Here is an 18,751-nt window from a genome sequence, read left to right as displayed (position 1 = left end):
AAACCCAGTTGGACCGCACCAACCACCGCCCTGGAGAGACAATCCGCGACCTGGTTGGACTTCCCAGCAACGTGCTGGATGTCTGTGGTGAACTCGGATATGTAGGCGAGCTGGCGCTGTTGGCGGTCGGACCACGGCTCCGCCACCTTGGACATGGCGTGCGTGAGTGGCTAGTGGTCCACGTAGGCCGTAAACTCGCGGCCCTCAAGTAAAAAACGGAAGTGTCTGACAGCAAGCCACAGCCCGAGGAGCTCCCTGTCGAATGTGCTGTACCTTTGCTCTCTGGGAGACAGCTGGCGGCTGAAGAATGCAAGAGGCTGCCAGGCGTCCCCAACCCACTGTTCGTACACCGCTCCCACAGCAAAGTCAGAGGCGTCCGTGGTGAGAGCAGTGGGTGCCGAGGGCGAGGGGTGGGCCAACATGGCAGCGCGGGCCAGGGCCGCCTTGGTGTCCTGAAAGGCTTTGACACGCTCCGCCGTCCAGTCCACCGGCTGCTTCAGAGTCTTGCCCTTCAGGGCATCGTACAGAGGCCGCAGGATGTGAGCGATGTGGTGGAGGAAGCGATAGTAGAAGGTTACCATCCCGATGAACCCCTTGAGCTCGCTGATTGTGCTGGGGCGCGGGAAAGCAGCGACAGCTTCCACCTTCGAGGGGAGGGGGGTCACCCCCTCTGCGGAGACCCGGTGCCCGAGAAAGTCGATGGTGTTCCGTCCGAACTCACACTTCGCCGGATTGACAATCAGCCCATGTTGGCTGAGCCGTGTGAAAAGGGCCCGGAGGTGGGACAGGTGCTCCTCCTCCGTGGTGCTTGCGACGAGGATGTCATCCAAGTAGACGAAGAGGAATGGTAGGTCCCGGAGCACCGAGTGCATGAGGCGTTGGAAGGTCTGCGCCGCGTTCTTCAGGCCGAACGGCATCCGCAGAAACTCGAAGAGTCCAAATGGCGTGATTACGGCCGTCTTAGGGACGTCCTCGGGGTGCACCGGCACCTGATGGTACCCCCGTACCAGGTCCACTTTGGAGAAGAAGCGTTTGCCTGCCAGGTTCGCTGAAAAGTCCTGGACATGTGGGACCGGGTAGCGGTCAGGCTTGGACGCGTCGTTGAGGCGGCGGTAGTCCCCACATGGGCGCCACCCGCCGTCTGACTTAGGGACGATGTGCAGGGGAGACGCCCAGGGGCTGCTCGAGCGCCGAACGATGCCCACCTGCTCCATATGCGCAAACTCCGCCCTGGCGATGGCCAGCTTCTCCGGGTTGAGGCGCCTGGCCCTGGCGTGGAGGGGAGGCCCCTCGGTCTCGATGTGGTGCTCCACTCCGTGTTTCACCGTGGGCGCGGAGAAGGTGGGCTTGGTAAGGTCGGGGAATTCGGCGAGCAGCCGAAGGTACTGGTCACTTTCGGCGAGCGTATTGGACCACCCGCTGTAGACCGCCTCCCCCTGCGTACAGGCGAAGGAAGCGAAAGTCTGTGAGTTGACCAGGCGCCTGTTCCCCACGTCCACCAACAGGTTGTGGGCGCACAGAAAATCCGCACCAAGGAGGGGAAATGTGACAGCCGCTATGACAAAATCCCACGAAAAGCATTGCCCTCCGAAGCACACGTCCACCGCCCTAGTGCCATAAGAGCAGATAGGTGTGCCGTCCGCGCCTGCCAACTGCGGACCACGCTCCTCCTTCGCCACATCCGATCTCTCTGCCGGAATGATGCTCCACTGGGCACCTGTGTCACAAAGGAAACTGCGACCAGAGGCGGTGTCTTGTATGAAGAGCAGCCTGTTGTTGACGCCAGCGCTCAGGGCCACTACTGAGTGCCGGCCCCGCCGTTTCCCGTCGGTCCGAAGGTGCAGGGTGAGCGGCACCGTTTGGCCTTGGCGCCAAAAGTGGCGTGGTAGAAACAATGGCCCGCAGCGTTACCCTGCTGGCCAGAAGGTCTGGCGTCATCCTTCGCTCTCCTGCGACGGTCGGGTGGCGGGGCGGCCGCGGGAGCGAGCAGGTCGGGGGACCGTTGAGGCATGGCCAAGACGAACCGGTCCGCCTCCCTGGCCAGGGCGCGGGGCTCCATGATGGCGGTGTTGGCCAGCGCCATCCTAACTTGAGCTGGCAATGTGCGCATGAACAGCTCTGTGAAGAGGATCATGGGGTCTTCTGTACCGAGCAGGTTTAGCATCCTCTCCATGCGCGCAGAAGGCCTCTCGTCACCCAAGTCCGACATGGCAAATAGGCGCCGCACCCTCTCCGCAGTGGACAGTTCAAATGTCTCTAGAAGCAGGGCCTTGAGGCGCTCATATTTGTTCGTCGTCGGGGGAGCAGACAAAAAACCTACCACTCGAGCTGCGGTGGAGCTGCCCAACATTGCCACAGCATGGTTGTACCGGTCGTCGTCGTCATCGATGTCACTTTTGTTGAAATGTGCCTCTACAATAGCAAACCATGCAGCAGGCGTTGAGTCCCAGAACTCTGGTAGCTTGAGAGTGGGAGTGTGCGCACCACGCGTTACCCTGACAGGGGATGGTGATGGCTGCCGCTGGTTTGAACGTCTTCCTCGCCCGGACATTTTGCAGGATTGTAATGTTCGCTCGCTGGTTTTTGTACACAATTACGTTAACAAAAATCCACGTCGGGGGTCACCAGTGTAGTGCCGGAGGAAAAAGGAAAGACGTAGGCAACGTAATGATAACTGTTTAATCAAAATAACAACTTGTACTCTCAGTACAGGACCAGAAAATAGATCACCAAAACTCTTGTCTCTAAACAGGAAGGTGCAACGTTAATAATCTTCCCCTCTGCCCCTAGTGCCAGAACTGGTTCCCTCCCACTACACAACCAACAGTAAGAGGAGAACATGAACCCATAATGTAGTCACTACAACTTCTTCTTTGGGGCTGCCTTCTTTGCCTTGGGCTTCACCGTTTTGGGTTTGGCTACCTTGGGCTTGGCTGCCTTGACGGCCTTTTTGGGGCTCTTAGCCGGAGCCTTCTTGACCGGTGTGGCCTTCTTGACTTTCTTGGGGCTCTTGGTGGCCTTCTTGGTGACTGCCGCGGGCTTCTTTGCCTTCTTGGGAGACTTCTTGGCCACGGCGGGTTTCTTTGCCTTCTTGGGAGACTTCTTGGCAGCGACGGGCTTCTTTGTGGCCGCCTTCTTGGGTTTCGGGGTGGCGGCTTTCTTCGCCGGCTTCTTGGCCGCCACGACAGCCTGTTTGTTGAGCTTGAAAGAGCCGGAGGCCCCGGTGCCCTTGAGCTGGAGCAGAGTGCCCTTGGTGACGAGGGTCTTGACGGCGACCTTGACGCGGGAGTTGTTCTTCTCCACGTCGTAGCCACCGGCCGACAGCGCCTTCTTGAGCGCGGCCAGAGAAACACCGCTCCTCTCCTTGGATGCGGACAAGGCCGTCACGATGAGCTCGCCAACGCTGGGGCCAGCTGCTTTCTTGGGCCTGGCTGCTGCCTTCTTCTTAGGTGCCTTGGCCGGCGCGGGGGCTGCTGCTGGTGCGACTTCTGCCATGTCTGTAGAAAGTCTCGTTCGTTCCGGTAAACCAACTAGTCTGCAAAGCTGCTCTGTGAGAATGAAGCTCAACCCGGAGCAGGGGGCTGTCCTTAAACGCGGCATGAGAACCGTGCAGACTCAACCATCCCTGCTCAGCAGTCTGCTGCCGAAATGTTCGGGCGCCTGTGTTTTCTCCTCGCGAATAACGGGCTAAAAGTCACCAGTGGTGCCGAGTTGAGGTCCAAATGCAAACGGGCCAGCGAGCAGACTTGCCTCCGTTTAGAATAAAGTAATGTGAGCCGCGAAGGCTTCGTGTGTTTTGTTGTGACTCTCTCAAAACCCCACCGTTCCACTGTCGGAGGGAGCGGTGCGCACAGCTTTTCCTGTGTTATTTGTCTCATAAAGTGTCTTAAATTGCATACGATTGGGACCAGCACTCGTTGTCCAGGTAGCCAGGTTGTCTGGTAAGGGAGTACAAAGGTTGAGGGTCCCCCGATGTGGTGCGGGGTGTTAGCTCTTTTGGTGGTCGTGAAACACAGTCGCGGGGATGGGGCTGAGAGCTTGTCCCTATAGGTGATTTTTCAGATGGTGTCCCTCTCCCTCCTATTAAATCTAGACAAGACAGGTGAAAGCCATAGTTAGACTATGATTGTTGCATGTTTACTCTGAGGAATAAATTGCGATATTATCACCAGCATTTTAATCCTGACACGATGATATTTTGAGACGTGTGTCGTCCGTGTCGAGGATGTATATCAGCAGTCTTATGATGAATATGTTCGGCTACTAAACTAGATAGTAACTAGCCTTAAAATTGCGATCATAACTTTGTTTGTAAAAATAATAATAAATGAAGGCAGGCAGGCGAGTTGTTTGTCTAACTTCCCCCCATCTTCATGGACAAGACATGTCTCCTGTGAGGAAGTCTCCACAATCAATTGCCATATTACCAGCATATCACTGACACGATAAATGGTTGATTCGTTCCCTGTGACTTGTGTTGTCCGTCTTGAACAACATTGTGTTCATCCTGAATATGAAATGTCCGACAATGAAGACGACGAACATATCAACGACCTAAGAGTAGTACTATAATGGACTACGTAGGCCTACAGCCTTACAGTTGCATCAATCTCTCGCTAATAAACGCTTTATTTATGTAGCACTTTTTTCCCCAAAACAAGTTACAGCGTACTTCACATAAAACGAAAATATAAATGAAACAGGTTGAAAGAGGACCAAGTGTGCACAGATGCAGAAATTCATAAACAAATGGGTCGTCAAGTTAAAGGGAAACACAGGCCTAATAAAGCTATCAAGCTGGACCACTCCAAGTCGTTGCACACACCTGTCACACATTTCGCCAGCCTAATGTCATCGGGATGATATGATTGCCTAGATCAGAAAAACAACAACATTGTGTTGCTTTATTTATAGATCTCTCCAATGCATTAGATATGGTCGACCATTACCTACCCATTCAGAGGTTGTCTGAAATAGACCTGGATCAGGCTTCATGCTTCCTAACCCTAACCCTTCTATAGAAGGTTTGAACATTACTGAATAGAGTTAAGACATAGTGGGCTGGTTTCACAGACAAGGCTTAAGGTTTGTCCCAAACTAAAAAGCATCAATGGAGATTTTATATTGAAAGTGTGATTTAGTCCTTTGGATTAGATTATCTGTAAATAATTGTAAAGGGTATTGATATGCTGATGACACTGTTGTACAGTAGGCTATTACCCCCATGACTGACCAGGCTCTTTCTGAGCTACAGTCTGCATTCACTTTGTTTGTAATTCTGGAAAGACAAAATCTATGTTACTTACCAAATCACAGAAACATGTATCTGATGATTCACTTACGTCAAATGTATTTGGTGTTAGGGTTAGGGTTCCAAGTCACGTTGGATAAAGATGTTTGCTAAACAACTTCTCCCTCTTCATTACTCCCTTTTATAGTGGGGGAAATAAGTATTCAACACATCAATAATTGTTGTAATTCAACATATTTATATTGCAGCTATTCACATTACATTAAGACCAGACATTGGTATTAAGTTAATCAAACTACACAGCTAAAGAAACTGTAACATTCCTGAAAAAAGTTCCTACATACCTACAGTGAAGTTGGGAGGTTGATGCGTCACGGCGTTGGGCTGCTTCTCTTCACACGGTGGAGCTCTGGTGGAACCCAGAAGACCAGGGAAGATGCTCCTGGTCTCCCAGCAGGACAAAGATCCAAAACATCTCAGCTGGTTCCAGAGGGAGGAAGTAAAGGTGTTGGACTGTCAACCGGCAGCTTAAATCCAATATAAAACGTGTGGAAGCCACTGAAGATCAATATTCACCAGCAGACCCCCAGAATCTTCAAGACTTAAAGACTCAGTGTTGAAGAACGGCTAAAATCCTCATCACTCACTTTCATACAGCGAGCATCTCGAAGCATCTTGAAGCATCTCGAAGCCATCACTGGAATGAGGCTGAACTAAATTTCAGTTAGAGTTCAATACTTCTTGCCTGTGTCATCCCCTTTATTGCTACAGTGGATTATTACCATTGCTTCATCTGTATGGTCTTATTGAGTTGATATCATGTCTGGTCTTAATGTCATGTGAATAGATGCAATAGCAATATGTTAAGTTAAACATGTTGAATACTTATTTCCCCCACTGTAAAGTCCTCCAGGCCCTACTTACCTAATCTCATTATTACAATTCAGGGTAATGAAGTTCATCTGTGTTTAAGTTCTCAGACTTGGTTAGCTCTTGAGGCTCCCCACTAAATTGGATAAATCCGCTTTTAATTCCTGTGCACCTAACTGCTAGAACAATCTACAGAAAGGACATTCAGTTGGCTGTTCCGGTGCCACTTGTGCAGTTTAGGGTGTTAAATGAGGACCTCCATGGTGATTTAAATGTGATTTATCTTAATATCGTGGTTATATATGATGGGTGATTCCCCAGTAATATTAAACAATATATATTGGCCATGCGTGCACAGCTTAGTTACCCGTTCATTTGACAGACAGGAGGGAGAAAGTGTGGCGAGATCACCTGCACGTTCAAGTACTACAACATTGTAGCACGCGAGATCAACCCGCTATGGAATTAGTCTTATGTTGAAAGGGTGGGTGGCTCTTAAAAGAGCCTTTGGGGTTAGTGGAGCAGGCAGAAGCGCTACTACTTGGAGCTGGTGTACTTGGTCACGGCCTTGGTGCCCTCGGACACCGCGTGCTTGGCCAGCTCACCGGGGAGCAGCAGACGCACGGCGGTCTGGATCTCCCTGGAGGTGATGGTAGACCGCTTGTTGTAGTGGGCCAGGCGAGAAGACTCACCGGCGATGCGCTCGAAGATGTCGTTGACAAAGGAGTTCATGATTCCCATGGCCTTGGAGGAGATGCCGGTGTCGGGGTGGACCTGTTTCAGGACCTTGTACACGTAGATGGCATAGCTCTCCTTCCTGGACTTTCTGCGCTTCTTGCCGGTTTTGCCTGCGGTCTTGGTGACGGCTTTCTTGGAGCCCTTCTTGGGCGCTGACTTCGCTGGCTCGGGCATGTTGATGATGGCTCGTTTCTTTTCAGGAACGAATGGCGGGGCTGTGGTCACCTACCCGATATATGAAGGGGGAGCTATGCAAATTAGGCGGCTGCTGACACACGCTTTCGAGCTTGACTCAGGCACTCAACAAACATACGCTTGCCTCGCGGACACATAAATGATCTGCGCGCGCGCGGGCTCCTAAGTCTCCTCCCCCACACATCCATTACGCTGCTTTACCACTCTGCTGTCCGGTTGCCGTGGTGTTTTTTCACTTTCTTCTTCCTCATCTTCTTGGATGCGTCCTATAATGTGGAATGTTCTGTTCAAGTTACTGTGTCCGATTCCTCGTCTTGTCATTACTCCCCCCTCTTTTCTATTTCCTCCCCTGTTTTTCTCACTACCCACAACATGGAGGTGTCTTCCTCTTGTCTCCTTTTTTATTGGCTTCCATATGGCAGCAGTTATTATTATTAACCAATGTGAGATCCAGTGTCGACACCTTTCCTGTGTTCACATCTATTCTTCTTTTACCTCCGTCATTGAAACATTGAAACATGTGTAACGATGGTCAAACAGGCAAACTTCTTTCAACCAATTATTTGTATTGATCTGCATGGAAGACATATAAAACACAAATCTTCCTCTGGTCTGCAACTCTTGTGAATCCATTAAGATGGCAGCCATATTCTGGTTGTCCCACCGTGTATGTATATTTCACATCAGAATAATTTGTTTACAGAAAGAACACAAATTTCCCTCAAACATTACAAATAACAATTACAAACAACATGTGGAGCAACATACCTGCATGGAAGACATATAAAACACAAATCTTCCTCTGGTCTGCAACTCTTGTGAATCTGCGCATTCAAAATGACATACAATAAATGTTCTGTTTCACATCATCACAATACATCACATCATCACAATACATGTAAAAACAAACAGCACAGTACTACACCAACATTTTCACCCTACATTACAAGATTCTCCACACAAACAACAAAACACGAGGAGCATTTTACATCGCGCACATACCCATTAAGATGGCAGCCATATTCTGGTACCACCGTAAGTACGGCAACAACAGAAGGACAAAAGAACGCGCAGACCTGCAGTACACCCAAACTCCAAAGGGGGCTCCAACAACAACCAGGGCTGCTCAAGCACGGCGAAACTCATCTACATTCACCACAACTAAACATACATTCCCAACTCTGTTACACCCATCTCCCCTGAATTTCGCCAACCTTGAGCAGCAACTATACATTTAAATACTACTTTTTACTTTTTACACTATTACATAGGGCCGCCAAAGGACAGGACAGCCAACTTGAAAAGTATCCTATAAGGATGAAGTGGAAAGAGAGGTAAACTATCTCTCCAACCAACTACTGGCGGTAGGATGCGTTCTACACCCCACAAGACCCTTTTTTCACTGTGTATTACTAGCCTTCAAGAGGCCACAACCTCTTATGAAACAATCAGAATAACGAACAAACCTATATGTCATAGGATGTCAGTGTGCACAGTGTATACATGCACTGAACTGAGCTTCGGCTTATCTAACTGTGGAAAGCCTGGAACACTGACCTACAAACAGCTCGAATGTTTGACTTAGTGTCTTGCAGGGACGTGCCGTCCATATAAGCAGGGTAAGCAGTGCTTACCCAACGAAAAAAGAAAAAAGGAAAATATTAAAATAAAAGTGCATGTAACCGTTTGTTTGTTTTCATTAAAAAAGTCGTATTTTAGGTCCCAGGGCAGCAGGAGTCATTCATTTTGACGTTGCATTTTTAGCGCCACCTGTAGGAGTAAAGCACTCCCTACTCTGCTTTGCATATAAGCACTCCGCTCTCTGCTTTCCCTCGCGTACATTCGAATGCGTGAAAATGTCTTTTTAATTTTTTTCCGATGCCTCAACTCGCTGTTTAATGTGACCAGGGTAAGCATGCTTACAGCCAATCAGAGTAGGTCTTTCATTCCGATAAGAGCTACTGATTGGCTCTTATCACTTTCAAGTTCACTTAACATTTCACCTCTCGCCCGGCAGAATAGCTTATGCCAGCTAGCTCAAACGATCTAAATAATAATAATCAATAAGGATAACTTGCTTGATTTTGTGAATATGGACATTACTGTCAGCGACCTAAAGGGATTTCGTAGACAGGACTGGACTGGAAAAACACAACTACTGGCTAAAGGCCGCCCGGCCGCTCGCTCACCGATGTTCACACTGACCCAGAAAGGGAGAGTCGCCAGCGGCTACAGCAAGCCTGGTATGAGCGGTTTATATGATGTATATGATTCGCGAGGCTGGTGGCGATCTGTGCTTGTTTATATGGTTTGAGTACTTTGAGAGGGAGGGTCTGTGATGTGATGTCAAGTGCCTGTGTGACAAAGTGTGAAAAGAAAGTGTGTTGTGTTTACTATGGAGGATGGAAACGGTGTGTGTCTGTGTTGTGCGTGTGTGCGTGTGCGATGTTGAAACTGGACTTGTAGATTTCAGTAGGTTGGCTACTTGAAAAGATCTTTGAACAATGAGCACCCCTGATATAGTCGAAACTGGCAACTTTTTTTTTTTTTTTGGTAATCTGATCACAAAGTGACACTACAGTTTATTAGCGGGTTCTAGGGCATCAAAATTGCATTTCCTTGAAACTGCGTTCACCGATAGCGTGTATGTGTAATTACGTGTATTTCTATATCTTATGCTTACCCAATCTAAAAGCTCACGGCACGTGCCTGGTGTCTTGGATAATGTCTTGTCCTGACATAGTATAAATCAATCTGTCAACTGGTTTGATAAGGCGACCAAACTTGGACTTGACCTGTGTGACTGTACTAGGATGTTCACACTGTGTGACAGAAGCTAGAGTGTCAGTACGCTGTGTGTCACTAGCATCATCTGTCTGATTTGTGTTACCAGAAACATCAGTACAATCATCAGCGCTAACCACAAATCTAGAATCAGAGTTAATGGACTGATCTACCATTTGCTCCTCAGCCATCTGCTCGGGGACCCTCTGAGGGGCAAACGAGACTGAAGACACTACAGTGTTAGTAGCCTCTGTCCGTGAGTGGTCAGGGAATGGTAACTGGGTGACCCACTCTAGGGTTCTTCCCTTGGGATCCGTGGGCTCTGGAACAGTCAAGGGAACATCCCTCTCCCGAACAGCTCTTCCCCCATACTCCATGTCTTCAACCTCCCCTCCCTCACTCCCAGGACAGGAATCCACTCTCTCCGACTCGAACGCGGTTCCTCTACTCACTTCCTATCCACCACAGTGTATACAGTAGACTCCCAACGGTCAGCCACCTTTCTCTTTCCTCTCTCTCTCTTGTTCGCCAACAGCACACGGTCTCCGACGTCAATGGTGGGCCCTTTCACTCGTCTGTTGTAGAGCTCTGTGTGACGGTGCTGTTCTTTTATGACATGTTCCTGGGCTATGACCATAGCTTCTCTCAGATCCTTCGTGATACTTGTCGTAGCTGACGACAGCTGGATCATTCAGGACTGTCCGGAAGAGTATATCGACAGGGAGACGAGGAGTACGCCCGAACATCAGATAGAAAGGTGCATAGCCAGTTGACTCATGCGCTGTGCTATTGTACATGAACGTCAGAGTTTGCAAACGCCTGGGCCAGTTGATTTTTGCCTCTGGTTCAAGCGCTCGGATCATGTTACCGAGAGTTCTATTGAAACGTTCCACACTACCGTTACCCATCGGGTGATACGGGGTTGTGTGCGACTTTCTGACACCGGAGACTCTGAGCAGCTCACTCACTAGTTGACTCTCGAAGCTAGCTTCCTGGTCGCTATGGATACGTTCTGGGAACCCAAAGACGCAGAAGAACTTGTCCCATAGAACTCTCGCCACCTGTTTGGCTGACTGATCTTTGCAGGGGAATGAATGCCTGGGCCATTCTTGTAAAATGGTCAGTAACAACTAACACATCAACTGACTTGTTCCTTGAGTCCTCCGCTGACCAGAAATCAATGCAAACCAGCTGAAGTGGCCTGGTTGATGTGATATTCTGCAAAGGCGCCCCCGCAGCAGGTTCAACAGTCTTACTGACAATACACCGCTGGCAGTTACAGACGTAGTCTCTTACGTCTCTGTCGAGGTTGAGCCAGAAGAACCTCTGTCTGGCCAAGCCAAGACTCCTGAACTGACCTTGATGGCCGGCATGGTCATGAACACCTCTCAGAACTTCAACTTTCTTAGACTCAGGAATCACATACTGGCGGCGTTTTGACTTCACAACTTGATCCCTCGAGACTCTGTAGAGTATCCCATTGCTCACAACAAGTTTCTCCCAGTGCTTCAGGTACCTCATGACTGTGACTGATTCCTTATCTCTCTCTCTCCTGGAGGGTCTCCGATGTCTCTCCACATAGTACAAGACTCGAGAGAGAGTCCTGTCTCTGAGCTGTTCATCCCGGAGTTCCTTCTCACTGTAAGCAGGAAGTGAGTCCTGACCACCTGGGACTAACTGAGGCAAATGGTGCAAGACTGCTACAGCGCGCGTTCTTGCTCCGACCTCCCACAGATCGTCATATGACTGTAGAACAACAGACACTTCATCCATCTCCATAGACTGAGCGTGGACATGCAGAGGTGATGGGACACTTTGAGCGTAACTCTCTGCCTGGCGTGGAGTGTCACCACTATCATTGGACGACCGGAAGGCGTCCTGTACAGAAGCACTCGACACATCCTGGACTTCGGAGAGGAGATTCTTGTAGGGCTCTTCAAGTAATCTGTGACTGACTCTCTGCTTGACGAAAGGCACACGACTCAAGGCATCAGCGACAACATTCTGTGGGCCTGGCATGTACTTGATGTCGAAGTTATAGCTCGCTAACTTAGCCACCCATCGTTGCTCGCAGCAGTCCAGCTTGGGCTTCGTCATGATATGAGTCAATGGATTATTGTCCGTCCAAACAGTGAAATCATGCCCCTTCAACCAATGGCTGAACTTGTCACAGACACTCCACTTCAAGGCTAGGAATTCCAACCGATGGGCTGGGTAGTTTCTCTGAGACTGAGAGAGGGACTTGCTGGCGAATGCGATTGGCCTCGCTCGGTCTTCACCCTCTTGGATCTGGGACAGGACAGCACCGATGCCATCAAGGGACGTGTCCGTTGACAGCATGAAGGGTGAAGTCAGGGTGAGCCAGGACAGCCGTCTCAACCAGCGCCGTTTTCAGCTTCTGGAAAGCCTGCTCCGTTTCGGGGGTCCAGTCAGTAAAATTCAACTTCCTGCTTTGTGACCTTTGTTTGGACTGTTTCTCCTTCCCTTTTCTCTTCTGGCCCGTCAACAGAGAGAAGAGAGGCTTTGCAATAGCGGAGAAGCTAGGCACAAAGTGCTGGTAATAATTGATCATCCCCAAGAAAGATCTGATTCGTTTCTGTGAGGGGGTTACACCGTCCGCTTCCATCAGGTCAGCACTTGTCATCTTTGCGATGCTCTCAACTTTGCTGGGATCAGTCAACACACCGTTGTCATTAATTATGTGGCCGAGGAATTCGACGGATTTCAGGAGAAAAAAACACTTCTTGGGGGCCAATTTCAGGTTATGACCACGCAGTCTACTGAACACAATCTCCAAGCGTTCCAGAGCTGTCCTCTCATCAGGGGCGTACACCAATAAATCATCCAGATAAACCAGTAAGCTCAGATAGTTCTGGTCTCCGAAAATGCTAGTCATCATACGCATGAAGCTCCCAGGACTATTACAGAGGCCCTGCGGGAGGCGATTATACTCATACAAGCCCATAGGTGTTGTAAAGGCAGAGTACTTTCTGTCATCCTCGTGTAGTGGCATGTTATAAAACCCTGAGGTTAGATCCATAGTACTAAACAAGGAGTTACCTCCAAGTGCAGCTAAGCAGTCGGCCTGGTGAGGGAGAGGGTGAGCATCCTTCAGGGTCCTCTTGTTCAGCCAGCGAAAGTCTGTACAGATACGGAGATCTCCGTTCTTTTTCCATACAAGAACCAACGGAGATGCATATTCACTGGTTGACTTCCTGATTATATCTTTCTCCTCCATCTCACTCAGTACTTGGCGCAACTTCTGATACTGACTGGGGGGCACTCGTCTGAATGGGAGCCGGAATGGCCTGTGATCTGAGAGGTGAATGCGATGTATGAAGCCCTTTGCCTCTCCACAATCCAGGTGATGGCGTGAGAAGATGTCCTCGTAGCACACAACCAGGTCAGCCATCTTGCTTCTACACTGTTCAGACACGTCACAGGAGTGTATGTCGAGCCCACTCAATCCCATGGACGGGGTTACTTGACAGCAACTGAGTAGTGGGACCTCAGCAGGTCCGGTCTCATCCATGTCCTCGAGCGCAATGCAGGAGAAGACGTCGGCCAATTTAGCATTGCGTCTTACCAAGACGGGCCTGTCGGACGAGTTGATCAGCTTCAATGGAACCCATCCGTCTCCCCACAAAGGAGTAACAACTCTGGCCACCAGAACCCCTCTTGGAGCTGAGCGACACGATGTGGGCTCTGTCATCACAGCGCTACCAGGAGACACAATAGTGGACTTGGGTAGCTTGCCCCACATCAGGTACTCCCGACCAGGCTCAAGACACACGGCTGAGTTGCACCTGACTGTGCCTATCTTGTCAGGTATGACGTCACCTCGCCAACGGTTCAGACCAGCGAGCATCGAGAGAAACTGTTCAGATTCTGGATCGCCAGCAGGACAGGGCGTAGACACAGCCTTCCAGTAGCCATCACATTGCTTATACTGCCGGAGGATATATTTAATAACATTGGTGCCTAGTATCAACTCATCATGCTGGCCTTCAACTACCAGAGTGGGTAAATAAACATTGTTTATTCATAAAATGCGGCTGATATTCTGTCGGCGCCTATCAGCATTCATTAAAAATCCTCCAATACAATAAACATTTTATCTGTGTGTGTGTAAAATTCACTGTGAAAATACATAGGGGAGGAGTCGGGGCATGCGCAGATTATAGGTTTACCTAGGCTGCAGCCTAGGGCCACTACCACTAGGGGTAGTAAAAAAAAAAAAAAAATGCGTGAGACTTGAGAGCCCTGAATATCCGGTTGTTAAGTCTGAAGTCAAACTTGACGTTTTGCAATTTCCGGGTTCAAACCAGAAATTCTACGCACCAGAATACCAGTATACTACAGCGGTAGAATGACAGTTTAATCGTTTTTTAGACTGGGATCTATTCATACAACAAGGGACACAGCACTTTCCTGTTTTCCCCATATTGTCAGGGTATTTGAGCCTCGGAAAAGCGCTATATAAATATAATTTATTATTATTATTATTGCGGCATTTCGAAGACAGCGCCTCAGCCAACTTTGGACCCGGAAACACGTCGCGACTTAACAACCGATATTGACACAGAGGGTTAAAAACAGGCAGAAAGCATACATAACATAACAAGCATGTATAAGCCATATGTATCAATTACTCGATGTTCCAATTTTCAAAGACTCCAGTCCTTGAATGCGCCGGAAGTTTTGCGCGCCTTTTTTGTTTTTCCACTCTGCCATTGTTTCTTTCAACTGCTGGAGTAGTGTACTCACTAGTCGTCTAAAACGGTTTCCGGTAGTAATATAATGGACAGGAGTGACTACACTGCATTTTTTTTTGATTGATTGAAAACTTTATTAGAAGATTTGCAGAAGTAGGTACATGAAAGTACATATTACATCAGTGGCGGATACAGAAAGTGGCTGATGGGTAGGCCTGGAAAAATCTGGGTGGGCCAGAGTGAAACTCATCACCGCACGTTTTAGACCTATGTATGAGCAGCCAGATGGATGGAACACAACCGGGCTCGCGATCATAGGCGCCGATTTATGTTTCTGCCCGTGGGTGCTCGAAACATTTGGGTACGACCAACACGCATGCACACACGCAAAATATTCGCAGGGACTGGAGGAGATCACTATGCAGACCATGAAACGAACAGAAAATAAATAAAGTACCTGTCTACCCAATGCAACGGACAGCCAAACAAGTTATTATAATACACACACGCAAGGCATTCAAGCACACGCAATTCAATGAATTAACCAATAACCATCAACTATGGAGGACCAAGTCTGACAGAATTAACAATAAATATATAGGTACATAAATGAATGTATGAACAAATAAATGAACGAATACACACTAGGATCCTCTGTGATATTCCTTGAGCAGACAATTCCGCAGTTTCCACAAAGCCTACTGCTCGTTCTTTAATTACCCCTCCATGAATGAATCGAATACAGACAGCAACTAGCTCGCGCTTGGATAGATCTTTATACTCATCCGCAAGTATGGCATAATATGTGGATTGCTCATGCAGTTCAGACTTTATCTTTCGAATTAGCAGTGAGGCTGCAGCCTCAAGCAGCTCATCCTGAATGTGATGGCTTAGGAGCGTGGCATTTCGAGGCAGTTCCTTCAGTCTATTTTCCATTTCTGGATCATATTTTGACATGAACTTGAATAGCTCCAAGAAATTACCTTTATTGAGCGCCTCTTCCGTTTCTCTGTGACCTCTAAGTGGAATTTCCAACTTGGCACACAACATAGCAATGTCTAACACAACTTTAACGTGTTGCCGGTTTCGCTCTATGAATGAAACGGCATCACCGTGCATTTGATTTAACACTGTCCCACGGCTTTGGGGTCCATGGCTTTGCCCATCCAACTTGGTGAGGGCAACAGCATGCGGCTTGCTAGACTCGTGTTTGTCACAGGCCTGCCGGAGACGTTTCCAATTTTTGTATCCATCTCTTATAAATGTGAACTCCGTGTGCGCCTCTGGGAAATGTCGACACACTTTACAAAAAATAGCGTCTCTTTCTTTACTATATTCCATCCACTTGAACTTCTCGTACCAATTTCTACTGAAGGAGCGCGATTTCCCATCTATTACAGTGGTAGTAGGGAATGTTACCAGCTTTGGTTGAGTGGCTGGTTCCTCCATGGCTGACAGATCCGACGGTGTAGTCCTACCAGTTCTTCACAAGCCGGTGGCAATGACGGTCGCAAGACAAAACTATTCACATTACAGTTAGTTAGTGAAAATTAAACTTTAAAAATATTTTATTATTAAAAAATATGTATTTTTATGAATCTGACTGGGTGGGCCAGCTGTCAACCCAGGCCCACCCATAGATCCGCGCCTGTATTACATACAAGGTCAACTAAAAGGATAAAAACCCAAGAAAGCCACTGGCTTATTTCAATTGGGGTCCTTGTATAATTGGGGTACATACGCATGGCCAATTTCTCGGGACAGGTGGATTTAAACATAGATCATGAATATAATAATGGTTTAAAAGGCGTTCACATGTGGATAATCTCGTACAATCAATAAATTAGCCTACCACTACCGCCAAGACATGTCCACTTATCTATCGATATGCCTTCATATCACCCCCATTATGTCATTAACTGGCCAAGTCAGTGTGACAAGTCAATAAAAGAGCAATTCCATAGTGTTTTGAGCTGACGTGCTACAATGAAGTCGACGTTATAGTATGGTATAGTATATATTATATATTACTGGTGTTTAATAACTCGATGTTACAATCTTCAATGACTCCAGTCCTTAAGTGATATCCCTCCCAAAGACCTCTTAATCCCCACTACCTCCCAGTATAGGTTTCTCCACAGTAAATAAGTTAATAATGAAAACATGTAATTCTTCCTTTTTCTAGCATTGTGACTGCCTGGTCCTAGCATAGATGTATTTTTCTTATGATGACTGATGGATAGGTGATTCTTAGACAACCTGGCTAACTGGACAACGAGTGTTTTTTCAAATGTTGTTCAGAACCAGACTCGACCAATAGAATCTAGTGTCAGGAGTCGCCTATATTATACGCCTGGCCCACTACAACAAGCGTCGTACCATCACCTCCAGGGAGATCCAGACCGCCGTGCGTCTGCTGCTCCCCGGTGAGCTGGCCAAACACGCCGTGTCCGAGGGCACCAAGGCTGTGACCAAGTACACCAGCTCCAAGTAAATCGATTTTCGTCTATTACTTACCCCAAAAGGCTCTTTTAAGGGCCCCCACCCTATCAATAAAAGCAATTCCATAGTGAGTTGAACTTGCGTGCTACAAATCAGTTGAACTTATATGCTGTACTGACTGTGTGTATTGTAACAAGTAAGTACAATGTATTTATACAGTACCTTTCCCAGACCAAGGGTCACAAATTGCTTTACATAACAAGGAAGAAAACACAAATAAAACATAATACAAGAGTGAAAGCCACAGCAGGTTAAAACAGGCAGAAAGTATACATAACATAACAAGCATGTATAAGGCATATGTATCAATTACTCGATGTTACAATTTTCAAAGACTCCAGTCCTTGAACGCGCCGGAGGTTTTGCGCGCCTTTTTTGTTCCTCACTTGTTTGTTGCTCACTAGTGGTACTTTTCCATCTGGGTCCCGCTTTAGTGCAGTTCGCATCACTTCGGGGTCAGGTCGGGTCACTTTTGATCTGTTCTGGTTTCCATTATACACACAGACCCGGACTAGTAGGAGGAGTAGACGATAGTAGGCGGAGTTTCGCGTCACACGCAGCCTGGCAAAAAGCTTCCGGGTGTACACAGCAACAGCAGTGAAAATGGCAGACAAACACGGTGCCGTTTGCAGGTTAATAACTTCGGGTTACCGGGGGTTAGGATAACAATTCAAACGTGTCCGGAAAGAGGAGAAACCAGGGAATCCAAAAGTTTTTGAATGGAGTCGACCCTCCACTCCTATCACCGTGGACACAGCGCGGAGCGAATTCCCTGTTAAAACCGGCATTTGACTCATGAGTGAACGGGCTTGACAGGAGGAAGACCGTCACCGCCATGGATGTTGTATACGCTCTGAAACGCCAGGGACGTACTCTGTACGGCTTCGGCGGCTAAACTATTCGTAAACTCAACCACCCCCTATAAATAACAACGGCTCTTTTAAGAGCCACCCATCTCCACACAAGAGAGTTGATTCCATTATTATAACACATTTTGTCAGGCCTGTACATTCAACGGGTTTAGCTGTCATGAAAAAAACATTCGTTGCCAAATCAATGTCAACGCAAGTAAATGCGTAGTCTTGGCATTCCACGACTAGAAATGACCATCCCACGTGCACTCTAGAAAGAAAATGGTTACTTGGATTATTACGCACACAACACAGTGCAGCCCCTTTTGTTTTATATTGCGCATCTAGTGATAATAATAATGCATGCCCTTGTCGTACCATCCCAAAAGGACAATTCCTGGTAGTAATCGCTAGGCTGGTTGGGAGTTTGGGGGACTTGGTGTTCTATATCGTGGAGCTCCGCCCCATAGGGGAGCTCTGCTCCTATTGGTTTACCCGCTACCTAAAAGTAGCCAATGACTGAATTTTTCAATGCCTGCGCCCGCCTGGGGTGCTATATAAAGGGGCGTACTTCGCTCCATCATCCTTGCCACAAACAATGCACTAAGGACAAATCAGACTCCAAATGTGCAAACTGTGGTGGCAAGCACCCCTCCATCTCCAAGACCTGCCCCACCTACCTAGCCCTCACCACCACTGCACCAAGAAGTTCCCGGCCACAAAATCACTCAAATTTCCAGTTCCCCCCCACTACCGCTAATCCACTAAATCCCCAAACCATACCACCGACCCCCCAAGACCCCAGCACAAACCTCGCCAAGCTACAGGATGACCTCAGACTGTTG

General features: G+C 48.2%; 2 protein-coding genes across 2 annotated transcripts; both read right to left on the bottom strand.

Annotated features, from left to right (window-relative positions):
* Positions 1-2,859: 2,859 nt before the first annotated feature.
* On the bottom strand, positions 2,860-3,495 carry LOC308152068 (histone H1-like; the record flags this gene model as incomplete). The annotated part of the gene is made up of 1 exon (XM_080524978.1): positions 2,860-3,495. The coding sequence occupies one exon, from the start codon at positions 3,493-3,495 to the stop codon at positions 2,860-2,862; it is 636 nt and encodes a 211-aa protein (XP_080381104.1).
* A 3,163-nt stretch (positions 3,496-6,658) lies between these two features.
* On the bottom strand, positions 6,659-7,033 carry LOC308153023 (histone H2B; the record flags this gene model as incomplete). The annotated part of the gene is made up of 1 exon (XM_080526109.1): positions 6,659-7,033. The coding sequence occupies one exon, from the start codon at positions 7,031-7,033 to the stop codon at positions 6,659-6,661; it is 375 nt and encodes a 124-aa protein (XP_080382235.1).
* Between the last annotated feature and the right edge of the window lie 11,718 nt (positions 7,034-18,751).

This window comes from Nansenia antarctica (assembly GCF_963989245.1).
Source record: "Nansenia antarctica genome assembly, chromosome: 3".
Lineage (NCBI taxonomy): Eukaryota > Metazoa > Chordata > Actinopteri > Argentiniformes > Microstomatidae > Nansenia > Nansenia antarctica.
This window is presented reverse-complemented; position numbering and strand designations above follow the sequence as displayed.